Raw genomic sequence first — 24880 nt, forward strand, 5'->3', positions numbered from 1 at the left:
ATAGACATAGGGGCCTCTACCATCATTAACAGTGTTATCAATCCGATCACCCATAGAGGTGAAAGCTAACATAGAGTTGAAAGCTCTAATATTGTTTCGGAATTGCTGATGTGGCAAAAGTGACATTAAAAATGGCGGTGTCAAAGGTAAAAGCGGCAATATAACTTGCCCACTTTGACAGCAGTGATTGAACCTTGGGTGTGTTTTATTGCTACTCTTTACCCTTTCTTCTATCCACATAAGGGCCTTGCAATTAGAACACACAACCGTTCTAGGTCCAAACTCCCAACGTCTATCAAACCCATCGGTACGACGACATTGATGAGTCACTTCTGCATGCAAATGATTTATTTTAGTGAATATCAATTAACAATGTCGACATCACTTATGTGTGTGGTTAAGTAGCTTGGCAAAGTGGTTACCTCTCCTTCCGACAATTCGCTCATCAGCTCTAGCATCATTGTCTATCCCCTCATTAGGTGAGCTTTCTGGAATGAAAGTTTTTTAAAAATTTAATAGAATCCTTAATGCAAGGTAGTATTATTACTGCTATAAAGTAAATATTAATGGTTCTTATAAGTACCATTTATATTGATCTCATTAGGAAATTGCTCCACTTCACGTGTCACATCCTGATATTGGTGTGTTGATCGACGTAATTGCATCATTAATAGTCGCAAGGATCGTGCTTCTTTCTCCAATAAGTAAGGACGTTGCTTGAAAATAGGATCTTCATGGTTTGTAGTGCGTTTGAATAGTAACCTTCGCCTAACAGCTAGGAGTAGGTTTGGTTATAAATTTTGTTTCATTGAAGAAATTTTAGAATCCAACGACCTAGAATTTCCCTTCCGTCAACGAACCATTCTTTTATGGAGCAATTAAATTTTTTCAGCAAATTTTTATTACTCCATTTTTATTCAATTGTGGTTTAAAATTAAATAATGTGTTCATTTGTTTTGAAAATATTTAAAACAGGGTATCAAGACAATGTCTTGGATAAAGAAACACCTATTAAGTGAATGTTAAATATTTAATCGAAAAATTATCCCTAATCAAGGTTATTTAAATGTTGGATGATTAATGACCATTTGAGATTAGTGTGCAGTATCATTTAAAGCACCATTTCTTGTGCTACAAGGACATGATTGTCATAAATCATTTGCACATGTATTGGTTTAGAACTATATCGGATCGACCAATGAAATTACTTTAAGAGATTTAAAATCTTCATAAGTATACTTCTCATTATGGATATAGGAACCACTTTCCTCGACCATGAGTATTGTAAGTTCTCTTGTTTGGGTACTAGTCTGCCTTGATGTTTGTCAAATGATAAGTGACTTTTATGTCACTTTTAGTGGTATTTTTAGAGTCGTTTTCCGATCTATTTTCCTATAATTTTCCTCGTTTTAATCTTTAATTCTCTTATTTTCTTATTCTCTTCTTTTATTCTTTAATTTGGTAATTTTTGCATTTTTGTTAGTTTTTAGCTTATTTTGTTATTTATTTATATTTCATAGTTTAAGAATAATTTTCTCACCTTTCTCTTTCCTTTAATTTTCAATTATAATTTAATATTTGATTTTATTTACTTTTATTTATTATTTTATTTTATTCTTGTATGGTTTGCGTAGTTGTGAATTCGACATTTTGGATTTGAGGCAAGTATTTCGATTTGAGGCCGTGTTTGAGGCACAAAATTTGAGCCAAGCAAACAATGATGTGCTGCCACTCTTCTTCCCTCTTGTCCTTCACCACACCACATTTTACCCTACACCACAACTAAACCAAAACGACTTCCCCTGCTTCTAGCTCCTCACAGAAACACCAAACACAATAGGAGCAACCACCATTTGGCCACCACTCACCCGCAGCCCCTATGTCCTGCATCTTTCCAAACGCTTGCCAACATCACCAAATCACCCCAATTCATCACCACCACCACCACCACCAACAACAACACTGAACACCGCGCGCACCACCTCTTTTCCAATCCAACTCCCACGCAAATCGCAACCCATCCCCACCAGGCCACCTCTAATCACCACTACCACAATTTATAGCAGCCACCACACCACCTGCGACCTCCTATCTACCCCGCATCACCGCCAGCAGCAATCCCTAAAGCAATGCAGCCCGTAAATCACCACAAATCATCACCAAAGTAGCGGCTGCAGCAACCCAGACCACAGCGGGCGCTTCATTTTCTGTAGATTGCCGGGAGATGCCTAGTCGCGGCCGCTCCATTTTCGCGTGTGAATTTGTACGGTTTAATGCATTTCGACGGTCGCGATTGATTTTATTAATCTAACTGCCATAACTTATTGATGCTTGATGATGATAATGCTGATGCTTGCAATGCACGAAGATGATAAATGATTGATTATTATGATGGTGGTGATGATGCGAATCAGAGCAGGCAGGTGAAAGATGGGAAGCTGATGGTTTTGGGATTTAATTTGGGTGGGTTTTTGTTTTCTTTTTAATTTGGCTTTTTATTTCCCTTTTCTTTATTATTATTTATTTTCCTTTTTCTTTCTTTCTTTTCTTCCTTTATTTTCTATTCTCTTTTATTTTAGTTGGCTTGTAATATAAATACTCACTTTTAGGTTAATACTCTAATAATTATTATGGATCCAAAAAGGAGATTAGATTAGTTTGAGCCTCTCTTTTATTTTCTCTCTCTTAGGGTTAGATTAGGATTTTCTCTCTATTTTAGGAGTAGTTTTAGAGAGAGAAAGCTTGGATTTCAATGGAGATTTGAGATTTTGAAGAAGCAACTTTGTGGATTCTCTTCTCAATTATTCAATGAGCTTTTCTAACTTTCTCTCACCTTTATTGCTTGTTTAATTCTTGTTTTTGGCTTAATTCCTTGTTGATTAGAGTGGTTAATTAGTTTTCTTGTTTGATCTAGCTTTAATTCTTGTTTTAGCTTGTTTTCCATGTGTTTGTTTATTATGTTTGCTTAGATTTTGTTCTACGGAAATAGATGAAGGTTACGTTGATGAATTGAATAATCGATTGTGATTAATATGCAATTTGTTCTTGATTATTGTGTATAGATGATGTTTATACGGATTAGAATATTTCTAGCTAATTGATTCTATGTTCTCAATTGTGCTTTCAATCAATTGTGCGGAAGTGAGTTGTTTGAGAGTCTAAATTCTTCCATACCTATTGTTTAGGGTAAAATAGCCTAGACAAGTGGCCCAATCACAGAGGGACACGTGTCAGCCCTGGACAGGTTTAATATGGGCCACTCAACATCTGACATGTGTCACCCTGAAATAGAAGATAGAATTGCGGCGTTCTGGGCCCAATTCCCAGAGCACCGCAAAACGACGCAACCCATTAAGTTATCCTAACCAAACGAAGGGAACTTTTTCCAATGACCCTATAAATAGGGAGATTTCCCCCATTTTTGGGACAATTCATTTATTACAACAACCCTACATTCTCTCACATTAAAGAAACACCTGATCTCGGAATTCGAGAAGATCTCACTTTCACCTTTTTCGTACCTTTTCGTATTCTTCGATTGATACTAACCTGATTGTCAAAGGCGGAGCTCCTACAAACCGGAGTCTTTGTGTTTTGTAGGTATAGATCGCGCCAGACCACTCTTGGTGACGTAACTCTCCCGAGGGACAAAAACACCCAAAACATTTGGCGCCGTCTGTGGGGAGAGTACCTCTAAGATGGTTAAGAGTCTGTACCGCCACCTTAACCCAACCGATCTACGGCCGACGGGGAGGTCCACACGGACCACGATTCAGATAACGATAGCGAGGTCGAAACTTATGTGGCCCCTGATTGGTCAATCATCTCAAAGTGCCTCTATCCCAGTGATAGGTTACAACGGGGCAACAACGAAGCTGGTACCAACAAGTCTGCTGGACCACCGCTTGGGAACACCCTGGCGCGGGGTCAGGCTCTAGTCACCCGAGATGAACTCATGAAATTCATGACAAGTTTCAAGAGTAAAATCAAGAACCTGATCAACAAGAGGACGGTTGGCTCTAGCAAGGGTTAGTCGGCCAAAAAGACTCCTCAAGCTGAGAGGAGAAAGTCAGTCAGAGACAAGCAGCCTACTCCACACCCAAAGGAGAAGACTATGCCTGCCATTGACTGGTCCAAGATCCTTCTGCCCCAGACGGGCAAAAGAAAGGTCATCCAAGCTGTTCAGCTGGATGACAGCAAAAAAACCTTTTCCGATTCTTGACACATCATCGAGCACAACCGGAGCCAACAGCTGTCCGAGTCAGCCTCTACATCAAGCTTTCCAGACAGCTTCAAAAATACATCATCAAGGAATTCTCAATCCTTGCATGAGAGCCACATAGGCGGCAAGTCCGTCCATACTGGCCCTCAAATGATTGGGGCAGTCTTGTATGTGGCTCAGATGCCATACGGGAAGTATGTCCCACCATTCATGCAGCCGGCCCTCTTCGGAGGTCAGGCGGCACACAATGTTTAGCCCTAGATTGCCAGCTCCGTCTGCTTAAACTTAGTGAACAAACCTCTGCGTTCACCAAGGAAATAACCGAGGCGGCACAGCCGGCCAAGGTTAAGAATGTCATTGTTGGTCCCTATGATGGTACCACCAACCCTGATGACCACCTCATGGCCTACACCAACCTTATGCACATGCAGGGGTTGGAAGACACTATGTGGTGCCGATGCTTCCCGGCTACCTTGAAGGGCATAGCCCAACAATGGTTTGGCAACCTGCCAGCCGGATGTATTGATAGCTTTAGGTGGCTTGCCTTCGTGTTTGCCTCCAAATTCTTGATAAGTGACTTTTATGTCACTTTTAGGGGTGTTTATTGATTCGTTTTCCGGCTTATTTTCTAATAATTTAGCTCGTTTTATCCTTTATTTACTTGTTTTTCAATATTTGTCTCCTGTTTTAAGTTATTTTGTTATCTTTTAATAGTTTTTAGCTTATTTTCGTAATTTACTTAAATTCTCTTATTTTCTATGTTTATGTTTTAAGTTTTTCAGTTCTTGTTATATAATAAATTCCTATTTTCTCTCATTTTCTTATTATTTTAATTTAGTCCTTTATTTTGTTTTATTAGTTTTATTTCTACTTTGTTTTATTTTATTATGTTAGTTTTTGGCCCATTTTTCTCTCGGTTTTCTTGGTTTGTAGAGGTATGTGTTCGGGTCAAGGTTCGGTCCCCTAGTTCATGTCAGATGAGCTTCACAATTCAAGACCTTCCAAGCCCCTCATGCTGCCCATTAACCATCACCACACCTTTCACTATCCTACACCACCCCAAACCACAATTCCCCTGCTCCTCCTTCCTTTCCAATCAGCCAACAACAACAGCAACGCAACAAATCACCTCCAATCTGCCGCACCTAAACACCAACCCACGCAAACGCCACCACGCCGCCAATCTCAGCCAACCATTTCAACCACCAAACCACCTCCAACTCCCACGCAAATCAGATCCTAGTAGCAGCCACCGCAACCGCCCATCAGTCGAACCCAAATTCGCAATTACAGACATGGGGGCGGCCTCTTCCATCGTGGGTGCGGACACGGTATTTTGTAGCTCATTATTTGAAGCGGTAGATGCCGAGGAGATTCCTAGCCGCGACCGCTCCTTCATAGGTCTTGAATTTCTTAATTATCACGTGACTTATTCATGAATCCTTAAGCATTTCGAAATCCAACGGCCATGATTGATTTTATTTGGAGATGAAAATTGATGATGTCGATGAAGGGTCATGATGCTTAGTGATGTTGATCATTGATGCTTTCCAGCCGTTGATTAATTGCGGTGATGGTGATGATTGAAATGGAGCAGCCTTAATTATCAAAGAAAAAGAATAGGGGGGGTCTGAAGTGGTATTTCGTGGGTATTGGGTTTTATTTTTCTTTTTTATTTTATTTTATTTTATTTTAGTTTTTTTATTTAATTAATTTGATAAGTTTTATTTCTTTTTATTTCTTTTTATTTTAGCTTGTAATATAAATACCCTTTAGGGTTTAATACTCTTTGAACAATTATTCACCTTAGATTAGTTTACCCTCTTTTATTTTCTCTCTCTTAGGGTTAGATTAGGAGCCTCTCTCTCTAGCTTAGGAGTAGTTTTAGAGAGAGAAAGCTTGGATTTTTCATGGAGTTTTGAGAGGTTGAAGAAGCAATTTGTGGATTTTCTCCTCATATATTCAATGAGTCTTCCTAACTTTCTCTCATCTTCATTGCTTTCCATTATGTCTTGTTTTTGTTTAATTGTTTATTGATTAGAGTTGTTTATTAGTTTAATAGTTTAATTTTAGCTTTAATTCTAGTTTTACCTTGTTTTTCATGATCTTCTTTATCATGTTAGCTTAGATTTTATTCTAGGGAATTGGATGAAGATTATGTTGATGAATTGAATGATTGATTGTGATTTGTATGCAATTGATTCTTGATTATTGTGTATGGATGATGCTTATATGGATTAGAATCTTTCTACCTAATTGATTCTATGTTCTTAATTGTGTCTTCAATCAATTGTGTGAAAGTGAGTTGTTTGAGAGTCCAAATTCATCCATACCTATGCTAGGCCAGAAGCATGAGAGTGAATTAGTTTAGTAGGATAATTAGCATGCTTAATTGCGCGAGAGTGAGTTGAGTATGTTGATTGTTCCAAATTGAGATCATTTTCATCTAATTGCAATCTTGTTGTTGAATGCATTGATGTAATTGGATTCCACTTTCCCTATTTTTCGTTGTTTGTTTTAAGTAGTGTTTTATATGTTCTTCTATCTCTATATCTCGATCATCCTAGTAGTCTAATTAGCATAGATTAATACACTTAGTCTTCGTGGTTTGACCCATTACTTGCCACTAGCTAGTTTAATGTAAGTTTAGGTATTATAAATTTCTAATATGGTTAGGGTTAGTAGTCCCAACGACCTACTCTACCGTGATCAAAATTTGGCGTCGTTGCAGAGGACTAAGGAGTTAATTAATGTGTGTTGATTAGATTAGCTAGGTTCTTGTATATTCTTTGTTTTTTTTTGTTTGCTTTTCTTTACTTTTTGTAAAAAAATGGCATGCTTATCTTTTCCTCAATTTGATGATGAACCCTTCTATGCTTACTTTGATAGATTAGATGGTTTTCTTAATTCCCATGGGTGTTCTCTTAGTGATGCTTGTAGTATAGCTTATTGGGGCATGAATAAGTATATTAGGGGAATGGTTGAGAATATGTATAATGGTAGATTTCATCTTTTGCCTATGCATGATGCTTGAAATTTCTTCATTTAGCTTGCTAGAGATTCTTATGATAGAGAATGTCATGTTTCTTGTTTTGATTCTCAATGTCAAGATTCTTTTAATTTTTGCATGAATTCTCTTGATGCTTCTAATGTGCCTTGTGATGATCCAAATATGCATGTTGACACCTTTCCCTCTTATGCTCATTGTGATGAGGTTTGTGCTAATTTTGATGATATGCAATTTAATTTTGATCATGAACCTCAACCCAATAACATTGTTAGGGTTTGTAGTCCTAACGAGCTACTCTACTGTGATCAGTTCTCGATGAACATCCCTATCAAGAAAACAATTCTCGACTTGAGCACCATACGTCAGGGAGAGAGAGAAGGACTTCGCTCTTACGTCAAACGGTTCAATCTGGTGAGAATCCAGATACAAGGGCTATCTGACGAGGTAGCCTACGCAGACTTCTTCAAGGGTGTGAAGGATAGCTCAACCTTTAAGTTTGACCTCGTCCGAAAGAGGGTCTTCACCCTCTAAGTGGCGTTATAGAGGCGGAGAGCTTTATTTAAGCCACTGAACTCTGCTCGTCCAGCCATCATTTAGACTCCAAGAAGTCTGGCAAACAAAAAGAGAGTCGGTCTGCTCAACCGGCTTAGAAAGTTGAAGAGAGCAAAAATAGAAAAGAAGTATGGGTGGTTAATGAATCTGATCAGCTGACCCAGAAGAAAAAGAAAAAATTCAAACCATACGTCCCAAAGTACAAGTTTAATAAAGACTACTACTCCATCCTCATGGAGATAAGGGACCGGCTGACCATTGAGAAGCCAAACCCCATGTAGAGTTCCGTTCAGTCGTGGAACAAAAATAAATACTGCCATTTCCATGAGGAAGTTGGCCATGACACCAACGAATGCTATAGCCTCAAGCGGACGTTGGACCATCTGGCTGACATGGGGGTGCTGAAATCTTACACCTTAAAGTCCTAAGTGTTTGTCAAGACGAATCCTGGACAGTCATCCAAGACTGCCTAGCCTGCTAGTAGCTCGGACACTGACAAAGAGTCGGTCTACACCATAGCAGGAGGCTTCACAAGCGGTGGTCTGACCATCCGAGGCACCAAGGATCATCTGAAAAAGATGATCCATGCTGTTGATGAGGGGCAGGCGTCCACCAGCGGAGCCTTCCCAGATGTCCTCATCACTGAGAAGGATTGGGGCAAAGTCCGCCGACCGCATGACGACCAGGTCGTCATTGAATGTATGGCCGCCAACCAACTGATTGATCGGATCCTTATAGACACCGGTAGCTCCTATGACCTCATCAGCTATAAGTGTTTGTCCAAGCTGAAGTACAAGCTGAACAACCTATACGACGTCTCCCATCCTCTTGTAGGTTTTCGGGGGAGGGGTCATGCACCTAGTCGGACAAATTGATTTACCCATCCTGATGGGGGAGAAGGGAAAAGGGCGACATGATCGTCCGATTTTTGGTGGTTGAAGAGCTAACCGCCTATAACATTATTCTGAGCGGACCCACTCTGAACGAGTGCAAGGCTGTCTGATGAGTGGCATTTATGCCACTCTTTTATCCTTTTTCTCTAATGATTTTCCCCTTGTTTACACTTGTTTGAGCCTTTTCAAGCGTTTCTATCTTCGTTTTTGTGATGTTTTGTCTTTACTCATATTCCCCCTCTTTTTCTCCCTTTTCTTGTGTTTTCTTAGTTTTCAATGATGTTTTATAGGTTCATGACCCCTATAATGAAGCCTATGGATGCGTACGAAGTTAAGGATGGGAAAGATATACTCAAGGAGAGGGCCCCAGCCAAGCAAGGAGCCGCGAGCGCGGAGCAAGAAGCCGCGGGCACGGAGTGCTGCGTTGAAGTTTTTACAAAGATGTGGGAGATGCATTGCTGCGCCTGGGGAGATGTCTCTCCTCAACTTCCCGCGGGCGCGGCATTTCGAGCCCATTTTTCCCCCTGTTCCAAGACCCGGCCTCTCTTCAATTAGAGAGGCCTCTCCAGACTTCTCCTGCGGGCACGGCCTTGAGCCCCGTTCCCAGCAAAAAGAGGGCGCGGCATGCGAAGAGAAGGTTCTCTTTAGGTCTTTATTTCCGAATTGGTGATGCATATAAATAGTCTTCTTCTTGAATTTTGTCGTCTTCCTATTTTCCAATTAACATTAGAACCTTGTATTTTAGAGAGAGAAAGTTGCTTAATCTTCACGTTTCATCATTGTAATCAAGATTTGGTGAAGGTTCTTTTATTTTTCTATCCAATGGTAGAATTTCAAGTTTCCTTCTTCAATCAAGTTTCTCATTAGCATTCTCTTACACTTTCCTTTTAGTTTGATTTATTTGCTTTGATATTGATTGTTTTCATTTATTTCTTTAGTTGAGCTTGTTGGATTTGTTTTTCCTTTAATTTTAATCATGTTTAGTTTTGTGTTGATTGAATCCTTGTTTAGTTTAGTTATGATAGTTAGTTTCTCTTCCCTAGGCTAAGTTTTTAGCTAGGGGAAGGGGGTGAAAGGAATGGATTAATATTGATGATTGATGATGATTGATTGAGCTTATGCTATGAATTGATGAATGTATGATTTTTGATGGGTTGAGATTAGTAGTAGCACATTGTTTAATGTTCCCTAATTTAGATGCACGGGAGTGATTTCAATTAGGATAAGATCACCTTTACTTTAATGATTGCATGAAAATGAATTGTTTAAGTGGAGCTTTATGTATTGTGCACTTCTAATCTGTCGATTTGATTAGTGTCCAATTGGCTGCGTGAAAGTGATCTCGATTAGGCGAAGCCCTCATTCATTGATTTTCTTAGACAATTGTATGAGTGTGAATTATTTAGGTAGAACTTTGTATTCTATGGCAAGTTCCTCATGATAATCATCATTGTCTATCTTTGTTAATCGTGCTTGACACCCCTGTACTCCCTAGCGTTGTTTCCCTTATTCTAGTTCCTTTAGCTATTAATTTCTTATTTTGCTTGTTTTCATTCCTTCGTATTAGTAATTTGACTATTGAAAAATGCCAAAAAAAAAACATTCAAAATATTCCTTTGCAATAGATTCATAATTAATCTTGATTGATCAAAACCCCTTTTTCTCGTTGATCGATCCTTTGCTTGCCCTATAGTTTTATTAGGGTAGTGAAGAGTTATAAATATAATTTGATTAGGAGGAGGTAGTAAACAACTTATCTTCCCTCGATCAAAGTTTTGCGCCGTTGCCGGGGATTTAGCTAGTTTTGCACTTTTATTGTGTTATTGTTGGATTCTTTGCATTTGCTTTTGTTCATTTATTCTCTTGCTAGTCATTGCTAATTGTTTATTTAGCTTAGGTGGATGCTTAGGAGGTTTCAAGGACCACCCACACATAACATTGACCACGAGATCGACCGAACTTTGAGACAAGTCCGTAGGCTTTATTAAGAAGAGGGAACTGGTCTTGGTGTTATTGTTGAGAGTGGGAGTGATTCTGGTTCTTCAAGTTCACAAAGTGAGGCAATGGTGGGACAAGAGGATGAAGTTTTGTTTCGTGAGTTTGGAAATTCGGAGGATTATGAGCTCACGGGAGGGATTTTGCTACCTGTCACGGAAACTAACTTTACCATTCACCCCCAATACACAAGAATGGTACAAGCGAAACAATTTTCGGGTTCTCCTATTGAGCACCTTGATAGATTCATTGAGATACGTGCCATGATTCAAACAAATCAAGTTTCTCAAGAGTACATCCGAATGCATCTATTTCGGCAATCACTTTCGAGAAGAGCAAAGAAGTGGCTCAAGCAAGTCAAGCCAAATTCTCTCACAACATGGAGGGAGATAGTCAAGGCGTTCTTGAAGAGGTTCATTTCCAAGTAAAAGACCGCCAAAATGAGAAGGAAGATTAAATCATTTGAACAGGAAGCGAATGAGAGTCTTAGTGAAGCTTGGGAAAGGATCAAGGAGTTGGTACAAGCATGTCCTCATCATGAACACAATCAAAGTTTGCTCATGCGATTCTTCTATGATGGATTGGAACCTATGTCTAAAGCTAACTTGGATGCGGGGGCGGGTGGACAATTGATAAAGATCCCCCAAAATCAAGTTGAAGCAACAATTGAAGAAGTAGCGAAGAACTACTCTTGGGGTGGTAGAAGGAGGAATGCACCGAAGAAAGGTGGGATGTACAAATTGGAGAAGGTTGATCAATTGCAACATCAAATTGAGCTTTTGACTAAGGGGCTTGCAAAGTTGAACACAAGTGTTAATAGTGGGACAAGCTCTTCTGAAGTCAATTCTTTCTCATGTAAAAATTGTGGTGGCACAAACCACGATACATCTTATATCGAAGTTTGAGCCCCGAGCATGTGGCGGCTTACAACACAAGGCTAGATGGATATAGTGGAAGTGGCGGAGGAGTAGCTTGGAGGCAACCACCACCCGAATTTGCACCTCAACCTCAACAATAGGGGCAACAAGATCAACCATCATACAATTCCAACCCTCAATACCAAAATCCACCTCCACCTTAAAACAAAAATACGAAAGGAAACTACCCAAGGAAAAACTAATACAACAACCAAAATCAAGTGTCTCAAAGGACTAAAGATCATGCATTTTAACCCGATTCCACACAAACCCAAATTCTTCAATAACTCCAAGCCATGAATCAACAAATGCAAGAGGTCAAAGCTCATAACTAGATGGTTGATTCGCAATTAGCCCAATTGACTGAGAGAGTACCTTTCAACTCACCTTCTACTTTACCCGGACAACCACAAGCAAAGCCCTCTCATAACATAAAACCCGACTCATGCAAGGCAATCACATTGAGATCGATTACATCCTATGAAGGGCCAAAATATGGAGATAGTGAAGTAAAGAAGGGAGGAGAAGAAGGTGTGAGGGGGGAGAATAGAGTTGAAGAAGACAAGGTTGTTGGGAAAGAAGAGAATGTAGAGAAGAAGAGGCCTAATGATGAGAAGACAACTTCAACTTCTAGTGAGACTAGGAATCTAGATGAGCCGGCTCCTTTTCCTGGGATACTTGCGGAGAGAAAGTTGAATGATAAATTCGCAAAATTCCGTAGTGTAATGAAGAACTTACACATAAGTCTCCCCTTCATCGAAGTTGTTACCCAAATGCCTTCGCACTCCAAATTTCTCAAAGACATCCTAACCAACAACAGCAAGCTCAATGATGAGCTCATTACCCTCCCTTATCAAGTTAGTGCACTCGTTTAACACAAGATACCAAAGTAAGAGAAGGACCCGGGAAGCTTTACTTTACCGATTAAAATCGCAACATGGAACTTAGGGGTGCCTTGGCGGATTTAGGAGCGAGTGTTAGCTTAATTCCCCTCTTCATTGCGCAAAAACTCAATATTGAAATGATACCAACAAGAAAAACTATTCAATTGGCCTACCGCTCGGTCAAACTTCCTTGTGGTGAGCTCGAGGATGTTGCTATTCAAGATGGGCATATCTTTGTGCCATGTGATTTTGTAGTGATGGATATGGAGGAAGATGTTGATACTCCGTTAATCTTGGGTCGAGAAGCTCTTAAAACCTTGGGGGCGGTCATCAATTGCAAGAACAATACTATTACATGTGAAGTGGCCGATGAGAAGATTGTTTTTGAGTTTTCCAAATTACTCAAGACCCCCATGGTTGAGAAATGTTATAGAGTTGATGTTCTGAATAAAGAGTTAGATCACTTGGGAAGGGTAATGATGAAGCCACAAGGTCCAATGATTAAAGCTCTTACATGCAAGGAAGAGTTTTATTCTTAAGAGGCAAGAGAGTTTGTCATGGCTATGGAAGAAACCTCAAAGGAGGAAGAGGTTGAACAACAAAAAGAGATCAAGATCGAGCATAAAGAGGAGAAATTGGAGGAGAGTTCCAAGCCTCCTCCTAAGGTAGAACTCAAACCCCTTTTCCCCTTCTTTGAAATATGCTTATCTTGATAATGATGGAAAATACCCTACCATTGTCAATGCTACCCTTGATGGAATTGATTTGAAAAAATTGTTTGTTGTCTTAAGAAAATATAGAGATGTGATAGGGTATAGCATTAATGATATTAAGGGTATTAGCTCTTCGTTGTGCATGCATCGTATTCATCTTGAGGATGATCAATCCACCTCAATTGAACCTCAAAGGAGGTTGAATCCCAACCTCCAAGAGGTAGTCAAAAAGGAAATCTTTAAATTACATGAAGTGGGCATAATTTATGCTATCTCCGATAGCAAGTGGGTTAGCCCGGTTCACGTGGTACCAAAGAAGGGTGGAATGACCATTGTAAAAGGTGAAGGGGGAGAGGAGGCCTCCACCCAGACGGTGACCAGGTGGAGAATGTGCATTGATTGTAGGAGATTAAATAAAAATATCAAGAAAGATCATTTCCCTCTCCCCTTTATGGACCAAATGTTGGAGAGACTTTCTCACCATGCTTTCTTTTGTTTTCTTGGATGGGTATTCTGAATTTTTCTAAAACCCTATCCATCCAAGTGATAAAGAGAAAACTACATTCACCTGTCGATATGAAACATTCGCATACCGGAGAATGTCAATCGGGTTATGCAGTGCTCCTTTAATATTCCAACGATACATGAGTTCTATTTTCTCCGAGATGCTTGAAAAAGTGATTGAATTATTCATGGATGATTTTAGTGTTGGTGGCTCGTCTGTTGACCCTTGCCTTTATAATCTTGAGAAAGTATTGAAAAGGTATCAAGAGACGAGTTTGGTTTTGAATTGGGAAAAATGCCACTTTATTGCTATGGAGAGTATTGTCCTTGGACATAAAGTTTAAAAGAAAGGCATTGAAGTTGATCTGGCCAAGGTTTCGGTGATTGCAAAGTTGCCCCCTCCTACTTGTATCACGGGAGTAAGAGCTTTTCTTGGGCCTGCCGATTTTTTCCGGAGATTTATTAAAGATTTTTATTAATCGCCAATCCTTTGACCGAATTACTCAAAAAGGATGTTGTTTTTAGCTTCAATGAGGCTTGCCTTGAGGCATTTGCTAAGCTCAAGGAAGCTCTAATTTCCTCCCCTGTTATGCAAGCTCTAAATTAGAGCTTGCCTTTTGAGCTAATATGCGATGCTAGTGACTTTGCAGTAGGTGTCGTGCTTGGACAAAAGAAGGAAGGAAAATCATATGTCATCTACTATGCAAGTAGATCTCTAGATGAAGCTCAAAGGAATTATACAATGACGGAGAAAGAAATGCTAGCAATTGTGTTTGCCTTTGACAAGTTTAGGTCCTATCTTATTTGCTCTAAGGTGATTTTGTACACGAATCTTATAGCGGTTCGATATCTCGTGACTAAGAAGGAAGCAAAGCCTCGCCTAATCCGTTGGGTTCTCTCCCTTCAAGATTTTCACATGGAAATGAGAGACAAGAAAGGAGCGGAGAACTATGTTGCGGATCATTTGTCTAGGCTTCCTTTTGAGAACAAAGATGATGTACCAATCAATGAGGAGATGGGATTTGAAACTCTCATGGCTATTGCTTCAACATCTAGCCCTTGGTATGCGAATATCGCCAATTATCTTGCTTGTGGCCCTTTGTTTTTTCTTCTCGGGTTTTGTATATCTTGGTAGCGGTTGATTATGTTACTAAGTGGATTGAGGCCATACCTTCCCCTATCAACGATAATAAGGTTGTGCTTAAGCTTCTCAAAAAGATCATCTTTCCTCGATTTGAGGTTCTTAGGGTGCTCATTAGTGATGGAGGCTCTCACTTTGCCAAGAAGAAACTCGAAGCCCTTCTTAAAAAGTATAGAGTTCACCACAAGGTCGGCTACCTTACCACCCTCAAACTCAAGGACAAGTGGAGATGTCTAATAGAGAAATCAAGAATCTTCTTGAGAGAATGGTGAACAAGTCTAGGAAGGATTGGTCTCTTAAACTTGATGACACGCTATGGGCTCTAAGGACGGCATACAAGACTCTAACTGGCACAACCCCCTATAGGTTGGTTTATGGGAAGGTTTGTCACTTGCCGGTGGAATTGGAACACAAGGCTTGGTGGGCTATCAAGGAACTCAACGTGGATTTATCATTGGCTGCTAAGAAGAGATTGTTGAAGCTCAATGAACTCGAAGAGCTTAGAGATGATGCTTATGAAAGCTCGAGCTTATATAAGGAGAAGACAAAGAAGTGGCACAACCAACACATTTGGAACAAGAGCTTTAAGGTTGGAGACAAGGTCTTGTTATTCAATTCAAGACTTCATTTGTTTTCCGAAAAACGTAAGTCCAAGTGGTCGGGGTCTTTTGTGATTTCAAATACTACTCCTTATGGTTCGTTCGAGTTGGAAGCGGGCGATCAAAAGTTTATGGTTAATGGTCATCGTCTGAAACACCATTTCTGCAAAGATGAAGCTGGTCTCATTGAGTGCTTAATGCTTGATCCTCTAGATCCTTAGCCTCCTCCTTGATGAAATTTTCTCATGGTCAAGCTAGTGACCTTATAAAGAAGCGCTTCTCAGGAGGCAACCCGAGTTCTAAATTTTTTTTCTTTCTTATTTTTCTTCTTTTTAGTCGATTTTGTTATTAGTTCTTATCTTATCTTCTTTGGCTTTTCTCTGTAGGTGCTTGAACTCTTGGTCAATATTTGTGTGGTTTAGGATTTAAGGCCGTTAGGTCGTGATTTGACAAGCCAAGATCGAGTTATGAATGAGGGAGAATTGAAATTGGAGTCTAACGGCTTTAAGGTGAAGCCCGCGCCTAAGGAGATCCCTCTCTAGGGGCCCGCGGGCGCGGCTGGTTAGTTTAAATGGAAATCTCAAAAGCAGGAGATGCCCAGCCGCGCCCTAGGAGAAGGCGCGACATCGATAGCCACAGGCCCGGCCCGGCCTAAGGACCTGCGAGCGCGACAGTCGGGGTCTACCCGGATTCTCACAGCTATTTTATCCGGAATTCGCCCCCTCTCCTTCATTTTATCATCTTCCTCACTCATTCTCTCTCCCAAAAACCCTCAAACCTTAAACCCTAATCTATAAACTCTCAAATCCAACCAATTTCTCACTCAAACTCCTTAAAATTTTCACCAATTACCTTCAAATTCATCATCTTCACCATTTCCACACTTTTTGGTCCGATTTTCGCGCGGGACTCCATTAAATGTGCTTGAAGCTTGCTCGAAAATTTGGTTCTTTGAGCTAGTTGGAGTTGATTTTAGGCTCACATAGTTGTTATAATCATCTCCTCTCTAGTTTTTATTGAATTTTTTATCATAATTTGATGTTTACATGGTTATTCTTGTGTCTTTCCTTGATGAAGTTTGATACATAAATTGGTGATTGTTGTTGGTCTTTATTGATTAATTCTTGGTTGTAAGTTGATATTTGGAATTTCTTGTGGATATTTGTGGTTAATTTGTGTTGATTGGTGATTGATAAGTATTTGGATTGTGGAAGTTTGTGTTGTAGTGGTATTGTTGGGTGAATTTGGAGTAGTGTGCTTTGATTGTGTGAAGAAGTAAAAATGGTGCTTGGTATGGGTTTAAAGAAGAGAAGGAGTGGTAAAGAGCCTCAAGCTTCAACCACTCAACCCCCTCTAAATGATGAGCAACCACCACCACCTTTGTCACCAACCAAATTTACCAAGAAACATCATAAAACCACTTATGACACCCTACAATCACGAAAAATCCACCCTACCAAACACTATCATCAACCCACAACAACACAATTGGGCATTGATGAAGATTGTTAGTTCTTCTTCAACAATCTAAGGCTAAACTCCTTTGTAACGAAGGCTTACCAAACCTACCGTGAGCCTACTTTGGAATTTTTAGCCTCTTTTGAAACACATGCCTCCGGGGGCAACAACCTTTCTATCTCCTTCCAACTATTCAACAAAAAAGAAACCATGACCCTCCGTCAATTCAACGAATACCTTGACCTCAATCCTGATGCCAACCTGTTCCTCCCCAAATATGAGTAATTACCCGATTATAACCCCACTCATTGGTGGAAGTGTATATCCCGGATGAATAGCTTCAATTCTAAGTTTTCATTGGGTAGTGATATCATGCACCCGGCTCTTAGACTTCTTCATTGTATTCTTGGGTATATGGTCTTCAACAAGCAGGATTTGGGAAAGATTACCTTAGAAGAGATCCGGATTTTGTGGCTTGCCTCTAAGACGGACTATGGTCATAGAGTGAATTTGGGTTTTATCTTCACCAAATGCATTGAAGCTATTGTCTCGAGTACAAAGACGGAGGAGATTCATTATGGGGCTATGGTCACTCGATTGGCGAAGAAGTTAGGTCATGGGGATAAGTTGTGCTCTTGCACCATAGTGGGGAAAGGCGATGGGAGTGACATTTGGTTTGATACGAAGCAACTTAAGACGATGCAATTCACCAAAGAGACTAAGGTAGACGGGATTTGGAGTTTGCTAATCTCCCGCAAGCATCATTGTTTCCTCCCTAAACCGGAATTCACTTCCCATCTTAGAAAGGGAGTTAATCACCCTTGGTGGGTGAGGAAAGACTCGGGTGTCCTTCCCCATGATGAAATAGAGGTGGATGAAGTAAATGAATTAGATGAGGAGATTGGTATTGATGTAGAGGAAGTAGATGAGGTGGAGGAGGTGCCTCCGATTAACAACAACATGAAGGAAGAAGAAGACGACAACAACAACAACAACCCGAATTTAAAAATGAGATGGCGGCGATGAGAGCTCAAATGGAGAGCATGCAACTTAGCATGCATGGTATGTTCGGCTCTCACCAATATAATGGCTTTCAAACTAACGCCTTATATGATGCGAGTGTACGTAGAGGGGAGATCACTCCTCCGGTTAACTATCCATATACGCCGGCCCAACAAGGGCCCGTGCCATCTTGGAAGGGTGACAACCAACCTACGTACCCCTATTGGGCGGGTGTCTTGAACCCTGATGGGCCAAAGCGTGAGTTCCCCGATGAGTCCGATCACTATGATTATCAGGTTTCGGGTGGGAGCGATTATAGGGGCGACCCAAACTACCCATACGTTGATCCCTCTCACCATTTGCCTTTGGTGCAACCCGAGCCATATGACCAATTGACCCCATCCCAACTAGATCTTTTCAAGGGTCATTGTGGGTGGCCTCCTTGTTACACCAGAGGTTGGGATCCCCATGGCCGCCCTCGGGTTTTACCTATGATAGTTGGAATGGGGATGATGGTGATGCCAACCCTAATGGCCAATAGTTCCCCTTTTGGTATGCATGTTTTCCCTTCCCCTTTTGGTCCCATACCCCTTTTGTTTTTATTTGCATGTGAAGCATCAAGGACGATGCTCTTATCTAGTATGGGGGGGTGTTTAAGTCAAAGGGATTAGTTTTGGGTAAGTGTGGGCGAAGGCACCAAGGACTCATGGGAGCATTTGAGGGAATTATGTTTGGTATTGTGATTGGGTGTTGGGTTTTATAGCTTTTGGTTGATTTATTTTAGATTGTTGTTGATTAATGATGTTTTTAATGATGATGATGATGATTGGATAATGATTTGGGTAGTTGGTTATGCCCAAGGTTCAAGTTTGTAGAATTTCTCTAACCTTTTTCTTTGCATAGTGTTTGTTTTGCTCTTTTTTTTTTCTATCTCTTTTGTAGCTTTGAAGAACTTTGGAAGCAACATATCTAGATACCGTAAGTGGTTTGGTTGCTTTACTTTTCTTCAAGAAACATTTGGGTGAGACCTTTCCGTTACTCTGTTTTATTTTCTTTTGTGTGCATAGTTAGTTAGATTAGGATGGAGCTGATTGTTCGAGGTTATATGCATTTGATTCTACGGAATCTGGTGATCGTTGGTATGATGCCGAACGATCTTTGTTTGTCGATTGGGAATTAAATGTTTACTTGCCTCTCATTACTTTTATTCTCTTTCCTTATTGAAAATTGAATAAAAACTTTTGCCCTTATAAGACAAACTGTGAAAACTTTAGTTGTTTCATCTTCATCCCGAGCATAATAAAAGTTAACTTGTGTGATTGAATGTCTTTCTTACTAAGTGTTAAAAGTTTGCACGCTTCGGGATTACCATCGGTTGACTCTAGGATAGGTCCATGCTAAGGTAGCCGGTTTAGAACTCATAAGGCCCATCAAACCCAATTTCACTTGTTTGTGGTAAGAAGGTGTTGCTCTCATTAGGGGATTTGAAGCCCTTGAGGTAGTTTTTGTAACCCGATGTGAGTTTCGTTGTTCAAGCCTCCAACATTTCTTTGTATGAGCAGCGTAGGATCCTTACCAAGGCATGCTTAGGTCTAGAAAATGGGTCTAACTCCCAAGATCACGACAGAACTAACTTAGGAATGACAAAGAGCATTCTTCATTCGGTGACTATTTTGTTCTCTAGGATTAGATTTTATTTTGTTGTGTCTTGTATATTTGGTTGCATTTTCTCCTTTTGCTTCCCATGTTGAGCCTTCCCCTCCTTGATTATAGCACATTATTAGCCCACGACCTTTTGTTTTACTTTCACCCTTAGGATCCTGAAGCTCAAGCCACGAAAGCTTATTGATGTCTTGATTTGAAATGGGAAGGTAATGGTTCTAATTGGAAAGTGAGATTGTGACGTTGTGAATATATGTTTAATAAAAGCAAGTGCAAATCCTAGAAAAAGCCTTCCATAGTTATAAAAGGCAAAGACATTTGAATAAAGTAAAAAAAAAAAATAAGGGGGTTGTTGAATGATGATGAAAGAGGAAGATGAAAGCTCAAAATGTTTTGCAATGTAATTCAAGTTTGTGGCAATACAGTTTGAAAATTGGTAAATGTTGGATTTTGTAAAAGAGGCTTGATCACCCTTCTCTTCACGATTTGGCTAAGCACCAATTTTAAAATTTGTCCACACCTTTACCCCTAGCCAACACTATAACCCTTTCATTTTTCTTTTTACCTAGGTTGGTTGAGTCTCTAGTCGGTGGAGGGAGCTAGATTTCAAGTATGGAGAAAAGCATGACTTGGTAAGATTTCGGGTTCCCATATTTTATATTGTTTTATCTTTATTTCGGCTCCTTCGAGGATTCATAAGTTACTACCTCCAAGGGTGGATTTGAATCTAGATGAGGGAACGCAATAAGAATGTATGGAATGTAGAGGGAGTGGCGCTTGTTAGAGTTCTCTATGCTTAGCATGATTTATCCTTCAATCGACCATCGGCATCCCCTTGCGTGCTCACTTCAACTACTTAGAAAGCTTGCCATCCACTTATGCTTGTTTTCTTTAAAATCTTGATTTCATTATTATTTGCATGTGTTCGTTGATTCATCTTCTTGTTTTCTCCTTCTTTGTTTGTCTTGAAAAATTTTGTTAGAGTTGTGGGGTAAACTCTTTGGAGACCCTCACGAGATCACAAATCGTCCTTATCGGCGACCTTGAGGTTCAAATGGCTTGTTGCTTATGCTAAAAGAAATTCGGTTTTTCTTTATTAGCTTTAGCTCTTCTAGCTTTCTTTGCTTGAGGACAACCAAGAGGCAAGTGTGGGGGATTTAGATGAGTGGCATTTATGCCACTCTTTTATCCTTTTTCTTTATGGATTTCCCCTCATTTGCACTTGTTTGAGCCTTTTCAAGCGTTTGTATCTTCGTCTTTGTGATTTTTTGTCTTTACTCGTGTTCTCCTTCTTTTTCTCCCTTTTCTTTTATTCTCTTAGTTTTCTTTGATGTTTTGTAGGTTCTCGGCCCCTATGATGAAGCCTATGGATGCATATGGAGATAAGGATGGGAAAAAGATGCTCAAGAAGAGGGCAAGCAACCAAGCAAGGAGCCGCGAGCGCGGAGTGCTGCTCCGAAGTTTTTAGAAAGATGCGAGAGATGTCTTGCTGTGCCCGGGGAGGTGCCTCTCCTAAACTTACCGCAGGGGCGGCATTTCGAGCCCATTTTCCCCCTGTTCCCTGACCACGGCCTCTCCTCAGCTAAAAAGGCCTCTCCAGACTTCATTCGCGGGCGTGGCCTTAAGACCCGCGGGCGCGGCTAGCTGGGCTAGGCAACTCCGTACCCAGCCAAGAAAGGACGCGACATGCGAAGAGAAGGGTCTTTTTAGGTCTTTATTTCCGAATTGGTGATGCATATAATTAGTCTTCTTCTTGAATTTTTTTGTCATCCTGTTTTCCAATTAACATTAGAAGCTTGTATTTTAGAGAGAGAAAGTTGCTTAATATTCAAGTTTCATCATTGTAATCAAGATTTGGTGAAGGTTCTTTTATTTTTCTATGCAATGGAAGACTTTCAAGTTTCCTTCTTCAATCAAGTTTCTCATTAGCATTCTCTTACCCTTTCCTTTTAGTTTGATTTATTTGCTTTGATATTGATTGTTTTCATCTATTTCTTTAGTTGAGCTTGTTGGATTTGTTTTTCCTTTGATTTTAATCATGTTTAGTTTTGTGTTGATTGAATCCTTGTTTAGTTTAGTTATGATGGTTAGTTTCTCTTCCCTAGGCTAAGTTTTTAGCTAAGGGAAGGGGGTGAAAGGCATAGAACAATATTGATGATTAATGATGATTTATTGAGCTTGTGCTATGAATTGATGAATGTATGATTTTTGATGGGTTGAGATTAGTAGTAGCACATTGTTAAGATGCACGGGAGTGATTTGAATTAGGATAAGATCACCTTTACTTTAATGATTGCATGAAAATGAATTGTTTGAGTAGAGCTTTATGTATTGTGCACTCTTAATCTCTCGATTTGATTAGTGTCTAATTGGATGCGCGAAAGTGAGCTCAATTAGGCCAAGCCCTCATTCATTGATTTGCTTAGACAATTGCGTGAGAGTGAATTGTTTAGGTAGAACTTTGTATTCTATGGCATGTTCTTCATGATAATCATCATTCTCTATCTTTGTTAATCGTATTTGACACCCCTGTACCCCCTAGCATTGTTTCCCTTATTCTAGTTCCTCTAGCTATTTATTTCTTATTTTTCTTTTTTTTCATTCCTTCGTAGTAGTAATTTTATTATTGAAAAACGCAAAAAAAAAAAAAAACATTCAAAATACCCCTTTGCAATAGATTCATAATTTACCTTGATTGAGGAAAACCCCTTTTCCTCGTGGATCGATCCTTTGCTTGCCCCTATACTTGTATTAGGGTAGTGATGAGTTATAAATATAACTTAATTAAGAGTTATACATGCACCTTATACTGAAGGAATTCAATGACATCTTTGCCTTTGAAGTGGAAGAGATGTTAGGCATTAGCCCGGATCTCGCTGTACACAAACTCGCCGTGGATCCTTAAAAGAAGCTTATCCGGTAAAAAAAAAGAAATCACGGCGAGGAGAGAAGTCAGGAGGCAGTTGCCGAGGTCAAAAAGCTATTAGACACTGGGTTCATTTAGCCATGTAACTTCCCTGATTAGGTTGCAAACGTTGTGCTTTTAAAGAAGCCGAATGGTACCTGGCGCATGTGTGTAGATTACACCGACTTAAACAAGGCATGTCCAAAGGACAGCTACCCGCTTCCAAAGATCGACAGCCTGGTCGACTCTACAGCCGGGCATGCCTTGATGAGTTTTCTGGATGCCTACTCGGGCTTCCACCAGATGCCCCTGTGGAAAAAAGATCAAGAGAAGACGGCTTTCGTCACTGATCAGAACTTATTCGTAACGGACAACGCCCGTTACGAATAATAATGGCCATCTGTAACGGCCGCATACGTAACGGACACTGCCCGTTATGGATGGGCCCTTTTTGCCCGTTACGGATGGCTTTTTTTGCCACTAGTAATAAAACTAAACATCATTAAAAACATAGGGAAAAACAAAACCAACAAGCTCAACTAAAGAAATAGATGAAAACAAACAATATCAAAGCAAATAAATTAAACTAAAGGAAAGGGTAAGAGAATACTAATGAGAAACTTTATTAAAGACGCAAACTTGAAATTCTAGCATTGGATTGAAATAACCTTGACCAAGTCTTGATTACAATGATGAAACTTGAAGAATAAGAAACTTTCTCTCTTTAAAATACAAGGCTCTAATGTTGATTGGAAAATAGAATAATTACAAAATTCAATAAGAAGACTATTTATATGCATCACCAATCCGAAAATAAAGACCCAAGGAGAGCCTTCTCTTCGCATTCCGCGCCCTCTCATGGCTGGTACAAAGCCGCCTAGCCTAGCAACCCGCGCCCGTGGGTGGAAGCTGGAGAGGCCGCGGCCTGGGAGCAGGGGAGAAATGAGGCTCAAAATACCGCGCCCACGGGAAGTTGAGGAGATGCATCTCCAAGGGCGCGGCAAGGCATCTATCGCATCATTAAAGAAACATCACAGCAAAGATCCAAGCCCGTGGCTTCTAGCCCCACGTCCGCGACTCCTTGCTAGGCTGCGCGCCTTCTCCTTGAGCATCTCTTTCCCTTCCTTAGCTCCATATGCATCCATAGGCTTCATCAAAGGGGTCGAAAACCTACAAAATACCAAAGAAAACTATGAAAACACATAAAAAGGGAGAACAAAGAGGAAAAACACGAGAAAAGAAAAAACAACACAAAAACAAAGATAAAACACTTTGAAAAAGCTCAAACAAGTGCAAATGAGGGGAAAATCCTTAGAGAAAAAGGATAAAAGAGTGGCATAAATGCCACTCATCAAATAACAATACTTATAGTAATGGTAATAGTAATAGTAAGAGTAAGAGTATGAGTAAAAGTAATAGTAATAATAATGATAATGATCTGATAATGATAATAATAATAATTTTCTTGAATTCCAGCGATCTTCATGGGTGATTAGGGTTGCTTCCACGTCCATATTCTGGTGGCTTTCATGTCCATATTCCGGCGGCTTCCACGATCAGGCGACTTCATCGGTGGCAGGTGCGGTTTCTGGCAGTCTTAAGCGATTCAAGCGACATTTTCGTGGCAACTTTCTTGCAGTTTGCGTCTAATTTCTGGCGGTTTTTAGGTGTTTTTTGGGTGCACTTTGCTCCATATTTAGGGGCAGTTTCAGGCGACTTTCAGTTGTGATTTTGGGTGCGTTTTTGGAGCGATTTTGGTGCAAATTTCAGGCGACTTTTGGGTCAGTTTTGAGGGCTGTTTGCGGGTTGTTTTCAGGTGAAATTCTTGTCGATATTGAGGCAAAATTCAAGTTGTTTCTACTCTGTTTTCAGTCATGATTTTGGGTGCGTTTATGAAGCGATTTTGGTGCACATTTTAGGCGGTTTTTGGGTCAGTTTTGAGGGCTGTTTTCAAGCGAAATACTGGTCGATATTGAGGAAAAATTCAGGTTGTTTCTATTCGTGTTTTAGGCTGTGTTTTGCGGCTATTTCAGGTGCAGTTTCGACTGTGTTTGGGTGCAGTTTCTGGTCCTTTTTGGTGCATTTTCCGGCGTATTTCAGGTCAGTTTTCAGGCGTTTTGGCTCTAGCTTAAGTCTAGTTGTCGACTGGTTTTTCTGGTGAATTTTTGGCCAGTTGTTCTAGTGCGTTTTGGGTGGTGTCTTTGGTGTGTTTTGGGTCCAGTTTCCAGGCAGCTTTATAGGGGTTTAAGTGGCAGTTTCCAAGTGTCTCTTGGGAGGTTATTTGCAGCCTATGTCAGGTGCCGTTGTGAAGTTTCCACAAAACTATTTAATTGTGGTTTAGAATTAAATTATGAGTCCATTCGATTTTGAGAATATTAAAAAACAGGGTATCAAGACCAGTCTAGGATAAAGAAACACCTATT

The 24880-nt window shown here is 40.1% G+C and overlaps 2 protein-coding genes and 1 non-coding gene across 3 annotated transcripts; 2 read left to right on the plus strand and 1 right to left on the minus strand.

Moving 5' to 3' along the window:
* Nucleotides 1-11109: 11109 nt before the first annotated feature.
* On the minus strand, nucleotides 11110-11216 carry LOC145569632 (small nucleolar RNA R71). The gene has a single exon (XR_014096206.1). It is a non-coding gene; the product is annotated as a small nucleolar RNA R71 (small nucleolar RNA).
* A 1310-nt stretch (nucleotides 11217-12526) lies between these two features.
* Nucleotides 12527-13012, plus strand: LOC145566470 (uncharacterized). Its single transcript, XM_081625880.1, has one exon. It carries the CDS (start codon nucleotides 12527-12529, stop codon nucleotides 13010-13012), a length of 486 nt encoding a protein of 161 aa, XP_081482006.1.
* A 2048-nt stretch (nucleotides 13013-15060) lies between these two features.
* LOC145566471 (uncharacterized) lies at nucleotides 15061-15651 on the plus strand. Its single transcript, XM_081625881.1, has one exon. It carries the CDS (start codon nucleotides 15061-15063, stop codon nucleotides 15649-15651), a length of 591 nt encoding a protein of 196 aa, XP_081482007.1.
* The last annotated feature ends 9229 nt before the right edge of the window (nucleotides 15652-24880 follow it).

Source organism: Chenopodium album, chromosome 11 (assembly GCF_948465745.1).
Source record: "Chenopodium album chromosome 11, dcCheAlbu1.1, whole genome shotgun sequence".
Lineage (NCBI taxonomy): Eukaryota > Viridiplantae > Streptophyta > Magnoliopsida > Caryophyllales > Amaranthaceae > Chenopodium > Chenopodium album.

Excerpts from the sequence above, each read along its gene's own strand:
- LOC145566470 (XM_081625880.1), top strand. The coding sequence starts at position 12,527 with ATGGAACTTAGGGGTGCCTTGGCGGATTTAGGAGCGAGTGTTAGCTTA.
- LOC145566471 (XM_081625881.1), top strand. The coding sequence starts at position 15,061 with ATGTCTAATAGAGAAATCAAGAATCTTCTTGAGAGAATGGTGAACAAG.